Below are 22,169 nucleotides of genomic sequence, written 5' to 3' on the forward strand. Positions count from 1 at the left end.
AAGATTCGTAGGAGAAGATGCAATTACCTTCCTAATACAGAATAACTTTATATTTAAGCCCTTATTGGCTGAGCAAATTTATTAAGACTTGTATAAGACGAAAATATAAAAGGTTTCTGCTTTAGTATGTACTTCATTAATTTTTAAGGGGTCATTTGGTTGGAAACAAGTTATCCCGAGATAACTTATCCCGGGATTAGTTATTCCACCCTCCCATAGGGATAAAACAACACTACAATCCCGGAATAACTAATCCCTGAATTAGTTATACCGCGATTTTATCCCAACCAAACGTGGGACAAACTCATCTCAAATATAATCCAGGGATTATTTATCCTTATCCTTTGTACCAAACGAGCCCTGACAATTTTTAAAATTGTAAAAGGAAAGATAAAGAATTCCTAACTGGACGTTTATGACTTTATGTATTTTCCACACCCACAACTAGCAGAGTCGTAGACATACTTTGAGCTTCTAATTGGACTTTGGTGAAATTCGAAGGACCTACATTAAATGATAATTGACCACTCGCAGACGAGTAAACTTGAAATAAGTTACCTTGAGTGGAAAGTATCTAGAGAAAAATGCAGTACTCGATCAAGGTTAAAGAGAACGGCTTTAGACACTTTATGATGGGCTTCGAGCTGAGCTTCATTATCTAAGGTTGTTTGGAGGAGAGATCAGATACTCCCTCCGCCCAAAAAGATTGTCATGTTTCAGATTAAGAGGGTCAAATTAACTAACTTTCGGTGTGAATTCAAACATAGAATCTTTATTTTATTTTTTAAAAAATAAAAAGTACATATTTAGAAACTACATAAAAAGTACTATTAAGCCACAATAGTTTACAATTCAAAATATTTATTAAAAAAAAAAAACAAAAAAATTATGGTAAAAAAAAAATCCTTGGACTGTCCAAACAGTAACTAAGACAATCCTTTTGGGACAGAGGAAGTACATGAGAGGATACGAAGGACGGATTTTGTGACAGGAGTTTCTGCTTGGATGGTTACTAGATCAACAAAATAAAAGTCAGGTCCAGGTTGAGAAGTCTTGGGAGGTAGCCGGTACACCATGGAATTAGTCGAGATGCTCACAAGCTGGCCCGGACACTACGGTTATTAAAAAAAAAAAGTAGTTGAGAAGTCTCCCGCAGTTCTTAAACCATTCTTGCTTCTCTAAGAGATATCATGAGATTTGTTACGGGCTGCCTTCGTTGTGCCTTGGCGCCCGTAACCCTGCGCGCCCCGAGCGGGCCAAGCCAGTGTCGGCTGCGCAGGCGACGTGCGCTGACGATGGGCTTCCGACGGAGCATCTAGCAAAGGGACTATGCGGGAGGTGACAGCCATCTAGATATGTTGCATTGCATATCCTAAGAGTGCCAAGAGAGTTTAGCAAGGCTCTGGGAGAAGCCCAAGGGCCTTGTTGATGATCGGCCGCATGCGAGCCTGAGTGTCAGTCCCATGCGTTTCTGAGCTATGGTTGGAATCTTGGGATTTAGAGGACCCTTCCTAGGATGTTAAGGAATGTGCTTACCAAGTTTGGCGTCATTTGACGATCGTTTACCTATGGGCTTGACTTAGCCAAGGAGCAGTGGCACTATCTGTCGTAAATAGCTGAAGCTTCCGAAGGCTATACCTCGTTCCATGAGTGTGGGAATGGGATGAAACTTCATGGAGGTGTGAAGGAAGTCAAGAGGAATAATTAGGAACAAACGGTGCCTCATTTGGAGTTCAGATCAATGAGAAAGGCCCATAATGATTCTATGGCAAAAGCATGTCCAGTGGAGGAATCTGGGTTTATTTCTTAAGAGCATATATAAAGGGGGCAGAGGTGTTGAAAACTCAGCTAGCCTCCCCCATGCCTGCTGCCAGCCAGTCGCACCAAGTGAGCAACCTTAAGGGAAGACCTCAAGGGCCTGTCTAGGCATCTCAGAGGAGTGTCCTAGGTATCCATACGAGTTAGGCAACTCTATGGACGGCGCCATGTCTATGGGCCAGCGTTGGGCCCACAACGAAGGCTTGACGTGTGAACTGATTATGCCCCGCGGGCTATCCTTAAAGATGTTAAAGACCTCCGTGCCAATTGAGTACTCAAGGCACCACATTAAAGAGCCTCGTGTATTGACTTGTGAGCTTGACTTGGGTTCAGCTTTGCAAGCAAGGGTCTGTCGGCATAGACGCGCAGTCGTGGGATGACGCTGCACTAAGAGGGATAGAAGTATATTGCGAGGGCTATGTTTGCCGATGCCATGACCATAGGCAGATTATGAAAGCCGCATATGACAAAGGCCAAGGATTGGAAGTTGCCCTACTCAGGCAAGGCACAGGGCAAGTGTCAAGCTTGAGGATTGGGCTGTGAGTGCAGGAGCGACGCTCAGTGTCAGGTGAGGGACATGCACGTCTGTAGCCAACCAAGGTGTGCGCATAGACGACACCCAGCATATGAAATGCACCACAAGAGTATGATAGCAAGACAAGGCTGAAGCCTTGACAACAAAGGGTGACACAAGGGAAGCTAAGCCTCTGAGGCAAGCTTCATCATAGGCACCGGGTCGTGCCAGGAAACCTGGGATAAAGGAAGGCTGGCTTGTAGTCAGGTGGGACTACAGGCGCCGCACGGGCTATTTGTGTGCCGCTGCCGCTTAGGAGGAGTCGGCCCATTTAGGTGGATCCTTCTGTTTTCTGTTTGCTGATAAGGACTATTGAATACTCCTCTTTAATACCTCTTGAAATGTTTGTATTAGAACTAAGTCCATCGCTTCAAACCTAAGTTTAATGCTCCTGATGCTGGAATCCACCAATGTACCATTACTTTTACGGGTAAAAGCTAGATACTCAAGACCACATCCAAATGGTCATGGTACGCTTTGACTTGAGCACTGCAATAGTACTGCGTCCTTTTTCCACCAATAGCAAAAGCAAAAACAACTTCCTGAAGATAATTTTATCCCGAAACTCTATTTGATTTAGAAAATAGCAACAAGCATTTAATAATTTGGGAGAAAGCAATCACTATCATTGAATACTCCTCTTAATACCTCTTGAAATGTTTGTATTACAAGTTATTCAACCCAAACCCTAAGGGTGTACTCACGGATAAAACTGGTATTACAAAAGCATCAAAGGCTCATTCAGTATTATCAAGAAGTAACAGATTGTTCATGCCTCTTCATCATTTTCAAGGATGATAGGTGATCCCTCTCTCTTCGCACGACTTTCTTTCCCAAATATAGTAACTAAGTAGTAGCTTTCTCAAAATATCTTCTTAGTTTCCATGCTTAAAAGGACGATAATAATCGAACAATCTTTATTTGGATGGACAGTTTGATGCATTCAGGAGCTGTTGGTTGAAGAGCCTGATAAGCAAGAGCGGCAGAACATCTGTTATTAGTTTCCTACTAAAATAAAGGAATGTTTAATTTGTCCTGGAGGGACTGATAGCTAACAAGTGGATCAGCAAAACCTAGTCAACATTTTCATATATCAGCAAAAACTGCATCTTCTTCATCTGATTACATGTGCATCTTTCAACAATGCAATTCTTCTTTTCAATTCGAAAATGACCAAGTGATAGAGGTATATATACCGAGATTGATTCAGTATTCCTGATCAGGCCTCATCTTAGTATATAAGGATATTTCCTTAAAGCTCAAGAATGAAATGAAACCCAGAAATACTATTTTGATGTTTATGGTAGATATATACAATAATACAAAATAAAAGGGATTAAAAGTGAGCCAGCCCTCTTTGCGCATTTATCCTTCTAATGGATTGTTTATGCTAAAAGTATTTGCAGATTATTTTAATGTTCAAACATCCAACGTATTTGCAGATTATTTTAATGTTCAAACATCCAACATTATCAATGCAAAAGACAAAAACTTCTATAAACTAAATGCACAATATTTAAAGCTAAATTACAAACAAACCCGCATCAGAAAGTTCTGGTGAAGCAGGCAAAGCATTTGCAGCGGCATGATTATTTAGTTCCATTTGCGCAGGTCCTCCCAAGTTTATGTCAGGTCTGTCATCCTGGAAAGAATAAAAACTTTTCAATTATTTTCAACTAACTATTTATAAAAAAGCTTGCAAACGTGTGATGAAAAGTAAACATACTCTTGCATTCCACTCTGGAGGAACAGTTGGCATTTGATAGCTGAAGGACATGAACATACAACATACAGAATTAGAAGATTCCGATATGCAAACTCGACAACCAAAGTAATGGTTTCATATACAAAACATGCATGTATCACGAAGATAATGTGAAAAATATATCACATATTACTGGCCAAGCAGTTAGTATAAAGAGCATGCCTTAATAGCCAAGTTTTGCAAGAAAGTATTGACATTTCATATATCAGAAGGTCATAATTAATAGCAATACACAAACAACATAAGAACGTGATTTTGGTCAATCTTGTTTTGTTGCCTTAGCAGCTTAAGACAATGATATCAGACAAAATAAAGAGAACAAAATCCACATTGCATCAAGTGCTCAAGCTTTATCCTCGTTGAAGTGACTAGGCTGGCATTGTAAAATAGATCAAGATGTGGCAAAAATGATCAGTTTAGCAATAAACATAACACGCTATTACCCAACATTGCTTGCAAATGGAAGCATGCCATACATTTCATTCATCTCTGACTGTAAGTCTGATGGTATGTCTCTTGACATCAAATCTGAAATCATAGCGTCCATAGGATCAGGACTGCTGGATTCCATCAAAGGAGAGGATACCATCAATTGAGGTGATGGCATCACGGGCATCACATTAGAGATGTTTACTCCCGTATGATTAGAAGAATAGAATTGATTTGCTGGACCGTTATTAGCCACAACGTTTTCCACAGTCTCTGCGACCTGACAATTTATAAATCAAGCATTTAGTTCGCAATTTTTTCCAAATCAGTTAAACATGAACAGTGCATAGAAATGTCAATCGATAACACCTTATCAAAGCATTCGGCAGCCAATACAGGAAAGTCAGGGAACCTAGAGCTGTATGCTTCATAAAAATTACCCCACCATGCTTGCAGAAATGCTTCATCAAGAGAATTGATAGCTGATACGAACCACAAAATAAAAGGTCATTACTTCAACTCCATCAAACATCTCTCTCTAAGATAGCGATGGACAGTTAATACAGTAAAAACATCCAACATTAGGTAACTACAATATACCACATCGATCAAAGAGAATGACCTCAACTTATCAACAAAATTTTCAAGAACAACATGATCAGCAATCCAACATATGGTTATATGTAAGAATTAAGCATAAGATTTTGTGACCCTTTCAGGTAAACACTAACCATTACTAAAACATTAAAGGTTCAGTTTTTAGCATTTGATTAAAAGAAAAGAATTCATTACAAGGAGTTACTTACCATCTGGATTTTGATTAGCAAAGATTTCGCATAAGAATACCTCACCAGTCTGATGGAAACCTCTTTTACACATGTAATCGATAATGACATGTTCAAGCCTGAGAAAACACAAACAAATAAACAGAGAGCATTATTAAAAAGGGTCAAACAAAGGGAACAAATCACATACGACAAGCATCAAAAGAAGATTAGACAAGCACAAATTATCAAGTGTATCAATCATTAAACATGTATGTATAAAACACTGAAGCCTAGTAGCTTTTGCTATAAAATAACTGGCGATCTAACATGTAAAGACTTACAAGCGTTGAGCCTCCAAAGTGGCCATGATCACCAAAAGCAAAGCCTTAATTAACCACAGAAAAGAGAAGGCAAAGAAGATTTGAGCGACAACTGGGAAAGATGAAGAAAGAGTCTCAAGAATCAAAATTCCAGTTAGATTACACAAAGAATAATGCAAAGAGAGACAAAGCGAGGGAGAGAGATAAGAAAAAGAGTTGAATTGATAGAATGAGAGTGTAGAATTGAGAATGAGAGTTGAATTGAGAGAATGAGAGTGTAGAATTGAGAATGAGGAGGTGGAAATGAAAGATGGAAGCTTTGTAAGGGAAGGAAGTATAGTAAGTGATAGTACCATGCAAAAGTCAAGAAACAGAAAAATGAAATATATTGTATATATTGGATTTAAAGGAAGCAGAAGAAGAAAATGAAATTAATTATTTGTACAAGTCAGAGTGTTTTAGGTGATAAACAGACAACAGTTTTTACTGCAATACTTAACCTCCAAAGCTTCAAACCAAAAGAAGTGACGAAAAAAGTTGTGAACCTTCTTAAATCTGAGCTAATCTAATAAACTTTTTCAACAATTGGACAATCACGCATTAACATTCTGCAATACCATTTCCCTTTCGAAGCGAAATGGTATTTGTATTAATTTCGGTAATACAAATTAACAGCATAAAAATACATTATCAGTGTATTTAACTTCCTATAGAGTATTTACCATCCTTTTTAGTCTACCAGCCATCTTATTATTAAAATAATTAAATTTAAAAAAGAAAGAAAGAAAAAGGAGTTACCAATCAGTTAAAAAAGTGTAAGGGTATTGAATAAATTTGAAATACCTGAGATTATGTGATCTAATTTAGATTTGGATTTGATTGTCGTTAACTGCTTACCATACATTGATTTCATTATTGCTATCAACCATTTTTAAGGTCAAACATTTGTTTTATTATTTAATCTCAGGAAAAAAAATATTTACCAGAAGGAACTATTTCAATAAAACTCGGGGCATTGAGATTATGTAACTCTTACTTAAAAAAAAAAAAAAAAAAAAAAAAAAGCAAAGACTTGATAAGATGATATAGCCTAGGTAAGAAATTAAATTACTGCTAACTAAATACCATTTTTAGTTAAGTTACTGGATTGCCTACTAAACTTTTGGGGGATTCATTGATTCCTAATGGTGACTTAATAGTTGTCAGAATGATCTAGTCAAATTACAATAACCCAAGACTTATAACTTCATCATCTGTATGAACTTAGACATATATTATAACTTCATCATCTGTATGAACTTAGACATATAATATAAGTAAGATTATTTAAAAACTATGCAACTTTTAACAGAATATTTCTGTTGAAGGACCATCGACTATCCAAGACTTCTAATAATGGTAAAGCTAGAGTCAAAAGATTAATGAGCAACATGTTTTTTGGAAAAAGATAAATGAACAGTATTCTATTTTTCATATTTTTAGATCTAAAATTGTAATTTAAAGTTAGGTAAGTCAAAAGATAGAGCGAACTAGGGGTGTTTCTGGTACGGTACATTTTTTAAAATTTCGTTTTGGTAATTTAAATTTTCGATTTTTAAGGATCTACCATTACCATACTGAATTAGTTCAGTTTGGTTCGATATTTAAGTTCGGCTTTGTGCGATTTCGATTACATACAATGAAGAATTATGCCTTCGACAATCGAGGGAACTCTTTCGTGCTTGAAGTGAATCAAAATTATGTAGTGTTGGTTGAAAAAGACACACATGCTTGAGTATTTAGTTTATACTTAGTAGTAATGGAAGAGCTTTTAGTCTGAATATTTTAGGTCTTTTAATAAATTTATATTTAAATTAACTAAATTATTTTTATATAATAATATAGCGTATGGATTTCATATGTAATTAAGTATTTTGTATTTCGATATTTTTCTATAAATATTGAATATCTACTTTTTGAAAATGCATACCACATACAGCATCAAATACCATAATACGGAGACCGAAGTGCAAAAAATTTTGGTTTCCATATGGTAATTCGGTATTAACCAAAGCATGCACACCTCCTAGGCCGTACAAGTAGTAAAAGTACATGTCATGACCCAATTTATTTAACTCTTTTCTTGTATGCTTTAGTAAAAGAATTGAGAAACTATTTGTTCAAAATATAGAGGTAAGAATCAACCCATTTGGTTGCATGTCAGCCAATTTTTGTATGAATGGGATTTAATCAGTTCGATCCTTGACAATGAATCAGTTCGATCCATTCTTATAGGGGCACTCATCCAAGTCTGAACTCATGGGACATGCTACGTAAATTTGGACAAATGTTGATCTACTAGAAGCTGACTGTAGTTTTTTTTTTTTTTTTTGCCTCTATTTAATTTTTACCTGAATGGACAACCCTTTTTTTGGGTAATGGTGATGCAGGACTGACTTGCACGTCCCTCGGCTATTCCAACACCTGCATCCTCCCATCAGTAAAAGTACGTGATAACTCTTGCCCACCAAAGCTTACACAGATGAAAAGAAATTACTTAACTTTTTTACTTCTATTAGGATTCCAACTCTAATCTCTATCATCTCCATTCCTACTTTTTTGATCGTTAAACTATGCCATAAAAATAAAATCAAATGAAGTACCAGATAAAGGATTACCTTAGGGCAATTTTTTTAAATTAAACAACTAGGTAACTCTGGATAAAACGCTGATTTTAAAACAAAATCTTATGTCAGAGGACTCTCAAGTCCAAGGACCCTCTTAAAGACTTTGAAGGCAAGCCCTATTAGGCATTTAGGCTAGTAGTAATTGTAAAGTAATTCTAATGATTTTGTCACTTGCATATTTTCTTTTTTAAGTGCAAACTGTATTTTCCCCTTTTCATTACCAGGAAGGAAAATTGTTAGACTGATGCGACTGGTTAGTTGGTATAGCAACAAAGTTAGAAACATAGAATATATCAATTCCTCCGTGAATCAAATGCAAACTAATGACGTGGCACAATAGTAAACATGTGACAAACCTTCACTAGAAATCAACAAAACTAGTATGTACTGTGATTTTTTTATTTTTTATTTTAATTACAAACTACTCGAAAGGGTTTAGTTCCTAGTCCGTCTCAATGAAATGGCCAATTTACTAACTACTCCCTCCATTCCAAAATAAGTGTCCTTTTAGGCTTTTTATTTTGTTTCAAAATAAGTAACGCTTTAGGATTTCAAGAAGAAATTGATCCTATTCTTCCAAACTTACTCTTATTTATAATCAAGAATCATTAAATAGTTTTTCTTTTTCTAAGCATTAATTAGAGATAAGTTAGTAAAAACACTCCTAATATTCTAGGAGTGAGCAATTTCTTAAGGGTGTGCATGAGCCAAAAGAGACACTTATTTTGGAATGGAGGGAGTAAAAAACATCCATCATGCAGCATGAATTATTTTACTTTATTTATTCTTTATATTTTTCCAACGCGTATATATATATGATTTGGAAAGTATATTTAAATTCTAAATCTGAAAAGTTTATTTTCTAAAGACTAAAACATTAATTTGTCTGAATTTAGAGAAGAAGTTTATATGTTTGACTCAAAGTAATCTTTGATTTTTTATTTTTTTAGGTAGGACTCTAATTGAAGTTTACTTGAACACGGGAGGGAAAGCGTAATTTTTTATCTTATTTTCCATAGAGACCACAACAAGCATCAAGCATAACGCAGATTTGCATAGAAGTCACAAGGTTGGGATCCATCCACCCTTAATCAGAACTTGGATTTGATCCGTTGGAATGGAGAACTTCTTGATAGGGAGTAGGGGTGTACAAAATAAACCGATAAACCGCACCAAACCGATAAACCGAGTCAAACCGAGAAAAAAACCCGACTAGTGGTTTGGTTTGACTTGGTTTGGTGTTGAAAAAAAAAACCCGACCATAATTGGTTTGGTTTGGTTTGGTTTTAGCTAAAAAAAGTCAAACCGAACCAAACCAACCCGACATTACATGTATTTAATTTTAAAAATATTTTATACAAAAAAATATTTATTTGTAATGTAATTTATAAATATTTCTTAAATTTTTTCGGTAGTTTTTAATCTATTATCATATTATTCAAGCTTGAACTTAGAATTTTGAATGTCAATAAGTTTTATATCCTATAGATGTTAGTAACTCATATAAAGTCCTAACCAAAATCAACTCAACACTAATACTAACAAAAGAAATTCAATTTACCACTAGGAATGACAATAATATTGGATATCTATTCTTTAGTTTTGCATAATTGGTTTACCGAGTGAAAATACATAACTTAAGTTTTTTTTTCTTGTCATGTAATTAATATTTATTAGCCGTATTTATTTTAGCATGACTTAGTATTTTTAGATCATGGTCATTTTCTTTATGGCTTATTAATTAGCAGTATTTATTTTAACCCATTTTATTATCTTTTGTTGAATATTTTAATACAATGTCATCACTCTTCTCATATTTTGTGTTATTTTCTTATGAAACACCTTAATTATATAGTTGTATCTTACTAGGACTAAAGAAATATTTAAAGTAAAAGTTATATGTTTTGTATCAAGACTATTCCGAAAAAAAACCCGAAAAACCCGAGAAAACTGAATAACCCGAGAAAACCCGAGGTTGAAAAACCCGAATTTTATTGGTTTGGTTTGGTGTATAAATTTAAAAACCCGACGCAATTGGTTTGGTTTGGTGTTTAAAAAATCCGAACCAACCCGGTCCATGTACACCCCTAATAGGGAGTGTTATACCTTTGGAAAACATTTTGGTAAGGGGTGTTTTACCTCGTTAGTTGGCCTACCCGGCGTGAACCCGAAATAGTTGGGCTAGTGAGTTCTGGATAGTTGATGGTTAAATTAAAAAAAGATGTGCTAACTGCGTTAGTACCCGCTTTAGGGCTACTATTTAAAACTTATCCAACATCTGCAAAGTACTCAAAACATAATCACAAATTAAAAAGAGGAGCAGAAACCCACTTCTTCAGATTATGTGACATTGTCCTAAAGTTCAATTGTTCAATTATTGACATTTAAGTAAACCTTCTTTTTTTTATAACCGTGGTGTCCGGATCAGCTTGCGCGCACCTCGATAAATTTCACGGGATACCTGCCACCTCCCATCACCAGCAACAGGTACCAGCAGAGGAGGAGGAGAAGGAAGAAAAGAAGAAGCAGCAACAGAAGCGCAACAAAGAAGTGACTAAATTTAAATACATTGCAGATACTGATTATATTTAAACAGCAGTCCTAAAAGAGGCTTTCATAGAAAGATTTACTGATATAGCTCAAATTGGAGGCCCAATGTATGAGGAAAGTAACCATGTACGTGACTAGAAGAAACTGCACGGTTTGCCCATCAGAGTCGAACTTATGCCACACGGGACGTAAATTCTTTAAGGGCGCGGGGCATAACTTGTGGGTATTATGATGCGAAAATATAAACGTATGCCTGCGAAAAAGTTGATTGCATTAAGGGGCAAAAGTTAAAGACTAACACAAAATAGGAACTGCAAATGACCCACGTCACTACTGTAGAGGCCCAAAGATTTTCCGGCAACATAAAAACCAAAGGATACATTTGCATTCGTTAATGTGGCTTACCTTTTCTCTTTTCCTTTGTTGTTAGATGGAAATGGAGCTTTTTCTGGCGACACAAAAGAATAAAAAATTGGAGCAGGAACGTAACTAAGAGGAAGAAGGCAAGTGGAACTTTTTGCATTGTTTAAAAATAAACTTTGGTTAGCATTAGGAAATCTTACCTTCAAAGAAGAAAGCAAAAGGAACCACTTTTCATCAGGCATACATCAACTTGGTTAGCTTATGGCTCCTAAGAAAACCATCCTCTTATCTGTAGGGAATAGGGAAAAGAATGTCACAAGACAAATAAATAAAAGAGAAAATATAGATTAAGGGCAGGAAGTCCCGATATATACATAATGATTTTCTATAACATTTGAGATGACTACTAAAAGAAGAGGAAAATGAAATTCTTGTTGCAGCTTCCCTGCTGTTCGTGTTTCTGCTTAATTAAGCAGAAAAAAGGGAAGTCAAAGGAGAAAGAACAAAAGGAATTAGGCTTCTAGCAGGGACTGGGTTTGTTTCCGTTGAACATCAAATGGAGGAATCAGGCTTGGCACCTAGAGATGAAGATACAAGCAAGAAGACCAGTTGAGGCTTTTAAAATCATTGGATCTTTGCAGTAAATTCAACTGTTGTCATGTGATTGAAGAATGTAATAGTTCATAGGATTAAGTGAAACTTGAATTGAGTAACAGCGTAAAAAGCTAGATTCAAGTGAAACTTGAATTGAGTAACAGCGTAAAAAGCTAGATTCTATGTTGAATAAGTAGCAGTTTTACAGATTGCAGACAAAAGCAGGCCTGCCACCCAATATCAGTGGGAAACGGGAGGAAGAGAGAGATAGCGGTTTTTCTTACTCCAAACTACCATGAAAAGTTGAAAGTTGATTCACAGGCAAAACCATAACATAGTGATAAATAGTTTTTCTGTAATGACCCAATGAGTTACTTATAAAAAATAAAAAGTAATGACCAAATGGGTTCCATAACTTGTTTTTGATAACCGAGAAATCCCTAAGAGCTGGTGGCGCATGATACGAAACTCGGTTGAGGATGCCCCTCCCCCTTCTCAACTTAAATACCAGGCTCTTGTCTGTTGTAGGGCTTGAATTCCTGATGTGCGCCTAACTCACACGTCACATGTTGCGTTCTTACCACTAGACCAAAGCCTTGAGGGGCAAAAATGAGTTCCAGAACTGAATGAAGCAAAATAACATTTTATATATGCGTTCAGACTGCTCACGCTGGCATGCAGAAAGATTATAAGGCTAGCACAAACTTCACAGCTATTTTCTTTGACGAGTTGCGAGAGCATGAAATAACTTGAATTCAGCAAACTACAAGATGGCTGAATGTAAACTTGGCTACTTGATCAGCTACTGACCTAGAGTTGTAAGCTAAGAGCTGAAAGTCACACGTGTATTCGATCTATACCTTAAAGGTTTGTCTTTTACTTTCATTCACAATGATCATGACGCCTTTTAATGTCACACTCAATCACATATTAAATTGATGTACAATATCTAACGAAGTAAATTATCTTCCCTTCTAACCATTAACCAAAGGATTGATCATAAGGCTCTTACATTTCACCATTGATAATTTTAATTACAGAATTTTAAAGTTTCTATAAAAGGATATCAAGTGAGAAATTTTTCTAGTCCAACTTTTTCAGTACTGTACTAGGCAACAAGAAGGCCCGACACGCATTAACCGAACAATCTGATAAACTGCAAAGTGCCAACAAGACCATGTCAGCTGACCCATGTTTAGTTTGTCGACAGTACTCATGCATTTTCCAGTTTATCTATCCAGGAAAATGGAATATTTGTATCTCTGCATCTACTAGAAGAAGATGATACATGGGGAGATGAAAAACATTAAGGCAGATCATTCGTCCAATAGTCCTAATGAGTCCACAAAATTCTTTTTTTCCTAGAGATCAACTTTCCTTTCCAAAGAAATAATTCAACAATGCCTCAAACTAGTCATATGATCCTGGAATTCTACAGTTTATCACTTATTCCGGGTACTACAAAATCAAAGATTTATTTGAAGTTCGAATCTACTCAAAGTAAGGATTCTTTACTTATTTATCCAAATCCAGTAATCCAATTATACAAGCTTATTTAACAGTTTTCGAGTACATTAAAACAACTAATACAACAATACAAGTTAAATCTCCGGCATCGAATGATAAAAACCGCAAATACCTGCTAAGAAGTACGAAGAGAGTTCCAGTTATTAAAAAGAGGAATGCAACATGGAGAGTCAAAGAGAAGTCACTTGAGGAAAAAGCCAAGCCCAACATAACTGCAAGACACACAACCAGCATCAAAAATGCAATTTTTAGCATATTCCAAGTAGGAGCTTGAAGCCAAAAACAAAAAAATCAACTACTTGAATCCATAAATTTAAATCTGAAAAATGAATCATAACGGAGAAAATTCCACCGACATTGACTCCTGGAGCCAAAGCTCCAACAAGAACGGCTTTTGCTGATGAGAATTCTTCTCTTCTTGATTCTTTCGACTCCATCTTTTTGATTTTAAGTTTTTTAATCTCCAAAAACAGGAAGAAAATAATGAGGAAGATTTGGGAACCATGATGGGAATTACCCAGTAAATTGGATAAGTTACACCTAGGCCCAAACTAACTTTGGCCCCGTCCAATTTTTACAAGTTCACATTCATGACAGGAGGCCCAAAGCGTAGTCAGCTAACAAGAAATTGCACGGTTTGCCATTCAAATGGACTGGTCTTTAATTTTTGCCCTTCAAAATCAAACTTATACCTAGCGGGGCATAATTTAAGGGCGCAAGGCATAACTTGTGGGATATTACAATGCAAAAATATAAACATATGCCCCGCGAAAAAGTTGTTTGTTATGAAGGGCAAAAATTAAAGACCAGCAAAAAATAGGGGACAAAAGTGCAAATCAACAGCTTCTTCTTCCTTCTTTATCGAAAGGATAAGATTACAGTCTCTACAGCTTCTTCCCCTGTACTTCACCATTGATACAAAACAACAATGGCAGTGTCTTCTGTCTATAAAGTTTGTTTCCGATTATGCAAATTTCCAAAAGGAAGCAATACAAAGAGGTAACCTACATCAAATTACAAGCATATTCAACTCATGATACTATAATTCAAATTGCAACACTATCGCAGAGGCATCTATGAAGTTCAAAGGAAACACAATAAAGAGGTAACTTCAAAAGGAAACAAAACAAAGAGGTAACTTCAAAGGAAACAAACAAAAGAGATAACTTAGATCAAACAATTACAAGCATTTCAATACTGGAGTTTAGATTGCTGTCATATAGACAATAACTAAAGTTTGCTTCCCATCATGTGAATTTCAAAAGAAACAAGACGAAGAGGTAAATAAGATCTACTTACAAGCATACACTACCAACAATCCAGTAAGACAAACATACATGAGATGCCCTGATACATACTAGAATCAATTACACTTTGTTCTGTTGTCGATGATCAGGAACCAGCTAATTGTCGAGAAAACGAGCGCCCATAAATTCCTTCATCATGAAGACTCTTAGGACATCTTCAGGTGTTTGATGTGCGAATGAATCAACTTGAGCTCTGTTTTCAGAACCCAACTCAAGCTCTTTGCTTTCCAGTATCTCTGCCCCATCGAGCAATCCCGGAGGACCAGTAGCATTGGTATTCTTACATGAATTGCCAATTATTTTCTTGTCGCACGACATGTCTTGATTCTTTTTAAACTCAATTTCCATTTCACGGACTGTTTCAGAGTAAATTTTGGAGACTGCCCTTCCACCTGAACATGAACAGCACTTTTATGCAACATCACATTACGTTAGCTTCTCGAGCATTTTTTTTTTTTTTGATCAAGTAAAAGATTTCATTGATAATAGCAAGGCCAGCTTGGCTGTATACAAGTGTTATATCAAAAAAGGAGAAACCTACAAAATATGGTTCTCTCCAAAAGACAATCAACCCTCTATACAACTAGGAACTACATGGGTGCACCAAAAGAAAATAAGGGATCGGAGACTAGTCCTAAATTGAGCAAAGCTCATCTCCAACCATTCAAAAGCTCTCCTATTTCTCTCTTTCCAAATGATCCACATCAAAGCAAGAGTAACATTCCAGGCCTTATGCCTTCTACTCCTAGCTCCACTCTTCCAGCTGAACATCAATTCCTTCACGGATCTTGGCATTACCCAAGAAATGTCGAACCATCTAAAGACATCCTCCCATAACCTCGTGGCTAATTTGCAATATAACAGAATTTCACTGAGTAATTGGTAATAATTCATTTAATGACGACACATTAGTTCACTTCCCCAATTTCACTTTAGAGTTTGCTAGCTATTTTATTTTTGAGCTATCCCGGAGGACCAGTACCAACAGTATCCATACTGGAATTGTCAATACTGTCCTTGCCGCACGACGTGTCTTGATTCTTTTTAGATTCATTTTCCATTTCACGAACTGTTTCAGAGAAAATTTTGGACAATGCCGTTACACCTGCACATGAGAATACAGCTTACATTACTTTAATGCAACATTATACAACGTTAATTTCTCCAGAACTTCACTGAGTTATTGGTAATAACTCATTCGATGACGACACATTTGTTTACTTCCCGGATTTTACTTCAGAGTTTGCCAGCTACTTTATTTCAAGTGTGTTCACTTGTAAAGAAAATGTTTTCCAATTTTCTTATGTTCGGTTGGTCAAAATTTTTGGAAAACTTACCTAATGGAAGTAGGGAAAACAAGTTCCACGAGTGGCATTCCACATTGATCGTCTCCTCTCCACACCTCACCACCCCCCCCCCCCAAAACACCCACCTCATCCCTCACAGTATCTGTCTAGATTATATACAAAAACTTTTAGGATAATATTTTTTGCTCACATATGGAACACAAGAAAATAAGTAAGAAACCACTTATATTACTCTACACTTATTCTTAACTCAAATATCATTAATCTGCCATATAAAAATCGAGTGCATGTACATTTTTTATGATTTTTTTTTTTTGTGTGTGTGTTTGTTTGGGTGGGGGGGGGGGGGGGGGGGTCAGAAGGTAGCAAATTACCAGGAATGTAGTTGGCTGCTTCTTTAACGGCATGAACAAAAGCATTTTTAACGAACTTTGTACTAAAATTGACCATGTTAGCCCTGCCTTCATCATCAGACATGTACTGACCCAGCTTCTGCAGGCCGTTAACTCTAACGACGACATTATCCATCTTTTTAACGGCGGTTGTGCTGTAATAATAAGAAGCTTTGCATACTTTCGTCACCGGAGTTACTAGATCAGGTGTGTACTGTTTCACCGTTTCTTTGCCGGAATTAATGTAGTCCCATATTCCCATTTTTTCACTTTGCTTACCTCGGAAGACTAGCTAGTAAGACCAAAAAACCAAAAAAAAAAAGCAAAAAAGGTACTCCTGACTCAATTTATACGCGCTTTTCGTTTCCGAGATTCGAAGCATAAATTTTGATCAAAATTTGTGATTTTTTTTTTTCAACCTATAGCACTTTTTATGTAATTTTTAAATATATATTATTTTTTTCGCTTTAAAAAAATTGTTTTTTTTTAATTTGACATAAAATTTAAAAAATAAAAAAAGATTTTTGAAATATGTGATTTAAAATAAGTCTTATATATTTACGTGATCGTAAATTATCTCATAAAGTTAAATTGTTTCTAAATATAAAAAAAAGGATAATTTTTATAGAAATGAAATAATTTTTTTAGAACAGATTAAAAAAAAAAGAACAATCTTTTTAGAATGAAAGGAGTAAATTTTAATTTTAAAATATTAAATTAATTTAATTCAATTTAATTTTAAAATTTGATCAAATTAACTCTGGAAAATGAAAAGCGGGACGGAGGGAGTAGTAGTGCACTGTTAAGTGGAAAAGTGAAAAGGAGAACCAACTTATTTTTTTAGTTCTTGTATTCTTGAAAAATGCTACAATAGTCTCTCTTTTTTGTTTTTCTTTCTTTGTAAAGTCAATCCGCTAATTCTGTTGTGTCTTTTTCCCCAATTGACATGTGATTTTGTGTTAGTTGTTTTATTTTTTTTCTTTTTCTCCGAACTATTTTATTATGCTTTATTTGGTATTTCTCTAGACTGTTATTTCTTTTTTCGGATTAATGTGGTTGCTTTTTTTTTTTAGCCGAGGGTCTTTTGAAAATAGCCTCTTTATCTCCATTGTAAGCGTAAGGTCTGCGTACACTTCACCCTGCCTAAACTCCACCTCGTGAGATTACATTGAATATATTGTTATTGTTGTAAAGTCAATCCGGTAATTGAGATTTATTGAATGGGTTAATTTTAGATTTGTGAAATAAATGAGCAAATAGCTTTGGATCGCTAAATAATATTCTTTATGTCCCAATTTATATGAGAATTTTACTATTGGGAATCAAACATCTCTTTCTTTAACTGTGATTTTCTTCAACCCTTTTCATATATTGTGAATTACTATTAATTATATAAATATATAATATTTTTTTATAATTTTTAAATATATCAATTTTATTATAAAATACTCGAAAAATATTACTTACCTCTGAAGCTAGGAAGACTAGCAAAGAGGTACTGCACTGTTAACTTGCAAGTGGAATGGAGAACCAACTTTTGCTTTTAATATTTGCGTCCTTGTATTCTTGGAAAATGACAACTGTAGTCTGTCGTTTTTTTTTTTTTTTTTTTTGGGGAAACAATACAAAATACCCATCAAAAGCAAAATGTTTACATATATTTGTCCCCACTGAAACTAATTACACTTGCTGCCCATCCGGAATTTTTTTTTTTTTTTTACCCGAGTACGCGTAATGAATTTCGACGTCAAATCTTTAATGGGAAATGGGTCAAATGTATCCTCCAAGTATAATTTATAGATTCAATTTGTCCTCCGTTAAAGTAAGGAGTCAAATTTGCCCCTTCTGTTAAGATACTTATTAAATTTTCCCTTTTTATGGAAAGAAGTGTAACTAGGTGCCAACAACATTTAAAATATAGCCATGTTGGATCCACGTAAAAGCCACGTAGGCAACCAAACCATAAATGACTTTAAACTGAGAATTAAAAAATGCATTACTTGATAAATACATAATGACATTATATTATAACTATGTATAAGAGGGAATGAGAGTTTTTTGTAGTCCTCACAGGGCTAGTTTTGTCATATAGTAGCCCTGAAGGAGTTACATGTGTTATCCAACTTTTACACTTTGAATCCCTCTTTTATTAATTTGCCTCTTGTTTAGTTCTATATTGCTTCAGTTGCCACTATCTAATTTAGTAAATAAAGGCACATTTTGAGACGTTTTGTAAGGCCCAAATTCAATGCCATTCCCGCCTGGCCAAGAGCTCATTGATAATTGTGTCTTTAATCAGATAGAGATAGATAGGCAACTTTTTAGGGAATGGAGAGAAAAAGTCATTGAAAAATTCGGATTTAAAAAATGACGTAAATTTTAGTCCCTTTAAAATATTTTTGATCTTAGTAATTGCTACTTCCTTCGTCTCAAATTATTTGTCGTGATTAGTAAAATAGTTATTTTAAATTACTTGTCATTTTCAACTTTATGACAACTTTTTAATTTTACGCTTAATAGTAATTGTTCTTGAAGATTACAAAACATCTCAATTATGGAGATATAACACATAAATAGAGTAAATATTCAATGAAGAGGTATTATATCTTAAAAATAAATAAGTGTAAAACTCCTCCTACTCCTCCAAATTAATATTTTCTTAATGGGTGTGTAAAAATAACGTGACAGATAATTTGAGACGAATATAATGTAGCAGTAACTTTTTGTGGTTGGTATAATTTAGACAACTTTGAAGCCACATATAAAAAATCTTTTACTTTATACGTGTGCTTGAATTATTATTTAATAATATTCTTATAAGATTATTAAGTTGATTTGGGTAAAGAGACTAAAATAAAATTATATAAATATTTTGTTAATTTACATTTCAGTTAAAATTGTTATTTTACTTTTTTGAGGTTGGGCCCGGACTTAGCACGGACCTTCCGCAACTAGTTAGTACATACATATGCACCCAACTTTAATATCCAACATACATTAAAATTAAACTTATTACATAATAGGTCAAATTTGTCCTAATATCTATCCTAAACACCTAAACTATAATAGTCTCTACGACAAATTGGGCACCGAGTATCACCACTCGACATCTATTGACTAGTGCAACCATGGTAATACCTGATAACGTCCACATCCACTCCTCAGAGAGAAAGTGTACACAGTCGTATGCAATATAATTACCCAACTATGAGTCGGGGTCGAATCCCACAAGAAACAACATACTAGGCGATCAAGCAAGTAAGGAATTTTCACTTTCTACACTAATCCAAAAACTTGATAATATTTTGGTTTTGAGAAAATTATAACTAATGCAAAAATGTAAACTAACCTAGAAAGTAAGTAAAATGATCAACGGCCACAAGCATGGATACAAGGGAAATTACTCTCAAGTAACAATCCAATGTATTTTACAATTTTACAACTAAGAGCGAGTTTATGTTAATAGATAATGGTTTCAAAAATCTCATTGAAAGTCTTCCAACCAAATCAATGAATTTCACTCTAAACTTTACCAAGCTTTAGAGTGTGAAATTAAGCACTACCAATTGAATCTCAAGTTAACTATCCTATTCCTAGCTCAAGTTATTAGATGAGGGTTAAGCCTCAAATTCTTGCTATTAACTCTTTTCCTAACCTCTACTTTTTTTTCCAAGCAAAATAAGGGTATTTAGGCACAAATAATGTTGTACACCATTAAATGACATTAAAGCTTGAAGAGTTAATAGAACAATAAACCCACTCAATTAGAAATAAAAATTGTTTAATACATAAGCAAAATAAGAGATTCATCCAAACTAAACATATGAATATTTGCATAAACAAGATTCAAGCATTGGAATGAAATACCACACACATAATATAGCAAGAGTAAAGGAAATGGGTAAAGAATTTCTCATTGGGTGCCTCCAAATCTTCTCTTCCAAAGTGTTGGTGATGAACCCTAGCTCCCAAACTTGTGTAAAAATGGCCAAAGATGAAAAATAATGCCTTCAAGTCTTACTTTTGTAGTCCCAAAATTTTCCCACTCAAAATTAGACCAAAACAGCCCCTCATTTTCATTTTTTGCAATTCTGCCCCGTTTTTACAAAACTGTCCAGCTTGGCCTCTTTTTGACTTTATTTTCACTTGGTTTCTTCCGACACTCTTCTCAATCATATAAACCTATAAAATGGAAGTAAACGACATTAAATTCACTATTTTCTCAATCAAAACATAGCAACAATCTAAGATTAAAGAAGAAATAAGTTGGTAAAACACCAACTTATCAAACCCCCAAACTTAAACTATTGTTTGTCCTCAAGCAAATCAAATTACAATTTCTTTCAAAGGCCTCAATTCAAAAGTGCACCAACATCATACCAAGTCAAAAAAGTCCACTTTAAACACAAAAACACGACTTTGACTGGTATAAATAATTAGGCTACAAGCATGTGAAACTTCAACCAAATAACTCCCTCATTTCAAAATACAATTTCAAGAATGCAATGGAGTTTCAAAACAATCAAGCGACAACACCAAAGTCTCAATAAGTGACTCAAAACCACTAGCTTACTAGATATGCTCATTTGACTCAACTTGGAATTTTTCAACATCACCACTCTATCGTAATCCATATGCCCTCACAAGAAAGAAAGTCCCAAAATCACTATATTCACAACAACAACAACACAAGGGACATATACACAAAGTCACTCAAACTCAATAAAGAAATTCTAGTGCTAACAAATATCACACCATAAGCTTGCCCTTATTTTCAATCATCACTAACTCAAGAACATTCGGTTGGAGATCACATAGGGACATTTTAAGCTTGTAATGTAGGCTTAGGGAAGGGTAGTGATGCAAGACGAGTTGCCTCAAGGGCACTTAAAGGACCGTCTCATGGAGCCAAAGTTTGGATGATAGCATGGAGAGGACGGATGGGAGATGGAAGAGCATTAAAGTGGCCAACGAGCAAGGAAGGCTATGTTTGCAAGAGGCCACATTCGCAAATTCAAGATTTTCATCTCCACAAGACTAGCCAAACAAGGCCCTTGCCTCATTAATGGCATTTATGTAATAATAGGGTCTTCTATTATTTAGTTAGTATAAATAGCTAGTCTTTTATTTCATTAGGGGGATTTTGGTGAATTGATAAATTGATGAGTGATTTTGAGAGTTGTCTCTAGAGAGAGAAACTTGTGAGAGGCCTTTGGTAGGCTCTTGTTGATTATTGATTGTGAGAGGATTGGTTGCTTGGGAATTCAATTCCCTTGAGGTCATCCTAAGAGGTTGGTGCTATCTAGAGTGTAATTAGGAGGTCTTGGTTATTGAAGAACCTTGGTTGCCTAATTGTGCCTATTTTTGTGTCAATCTATCTATCTTTTCTTTTCCTTTTTATTTGTCTTCTTAATTTCTCGTTTCCGCGTATCCGTTATTGTATCAGGTAGGATAAGTATTTGGGATACAAGTGACTACGCCCTCCTTGAACACTACACAATACCTTTTGTCCACTTTCCTCTTCATTTCAAAACATCACTCCTTCCTTTGCATACTAGTTTCCCCAATTATTCCAACTTCTTTTTTGTGCAACCATTTTCTTGATTTCTATTTTTTTTTTCAATTCTTTTTTCACAAAGATATATTTTTTTACATAAAAAGTTTGCAACCTTTTTGTATTTTTCAAATTTTCTTCATTTCTTTTGACTTTTCCCCAACATCAATCTTCACCACTTCTCAAGCAACACTAACACCCCCAACTTAGGTTTTTGGCCTCAAATTCACAATTTA

At 35.1% G+C, this 22,169-nt stretch overlaps 2 protein-coding genes across 8 annotated transcripts in view; both read right to left on the reverse strand.

Moving 5' to 3' along the window:
• Window positions 1-14,775, reverse strand: part of LOC132636514 (uncharacterized) — a 28,010-nt gene extending 13,235 nt beyond the window's left edge. The window contains exons 1-8 of one of the 7 annotated variants that reach the window (XM_060353427.1): window positions 14,732-14,775; window positions 13,486-13,585; window positions 11,453-11,541; window positions 5,393-5,490; window positions 4,956-5,068; window positions 4,601-4,866; window positions 4,119-4,158; window positions 3,932-4,034 (exon numbers count right to left, since the gene is read on the reverse strand). In XM_060353427.1, the coding sequence (XP_060209410.1) occupies window positions 3,932-4,034; window positions 4,119-4,158; window positions 4,601-4,866; window positions 4,956-5,068; window positions 5,393-5,465 (595 nt within the window). In that variant the 5' untranslated portion in view covers window positions 5,466-5,490; window positions 11,453-11,541; window positions 13,486-13,585; window positions 14,732-14,775. The other 6 variants (XM_060353428.1, XM_060353426.1, XM_060353429.1 and 3 more) reach the window with 6 other exon arrangements.
• On the reverse strand, window positions 14,572-16,755 carry LOC132636515 (uncharacterized). The gene is made up of 2 exons (XM_060353430.1): window positions 16,362-16,755; window positions 14,572-15,072 (listed from the first exon to the last, which is right to left on the reverse strand). The coding sequence occupies exons 1-2, from the start codon at window positions 16,639-16,641 to the stop codon at window positions 14,777-14,779; spliced, it is 576 nt and encodes a 191-aa protein (XP_060209413.1). The 5' UTR covers window positions 16,642-16,755; the 3' UTR covers window positions 14,572-14,776.
• Between the last annotated feature and the right edge of the window lie 5,414 nt (window positions 16,756-22,169).

Source organism: Lycium barbarum, chromosome 4 (assembly GCF_019175385.1).
Source record: "Lycium barbarum isolate Lr01 chromosome 4, ASM1917538v2, whole genome shotgun sequence".
Lineage (NCBI taxonomy): Eukaryota > Viridiplantae > Streptophyta > Magnoliopsida > Solanales > Solanaceae > Lycium > Lycium barbarum.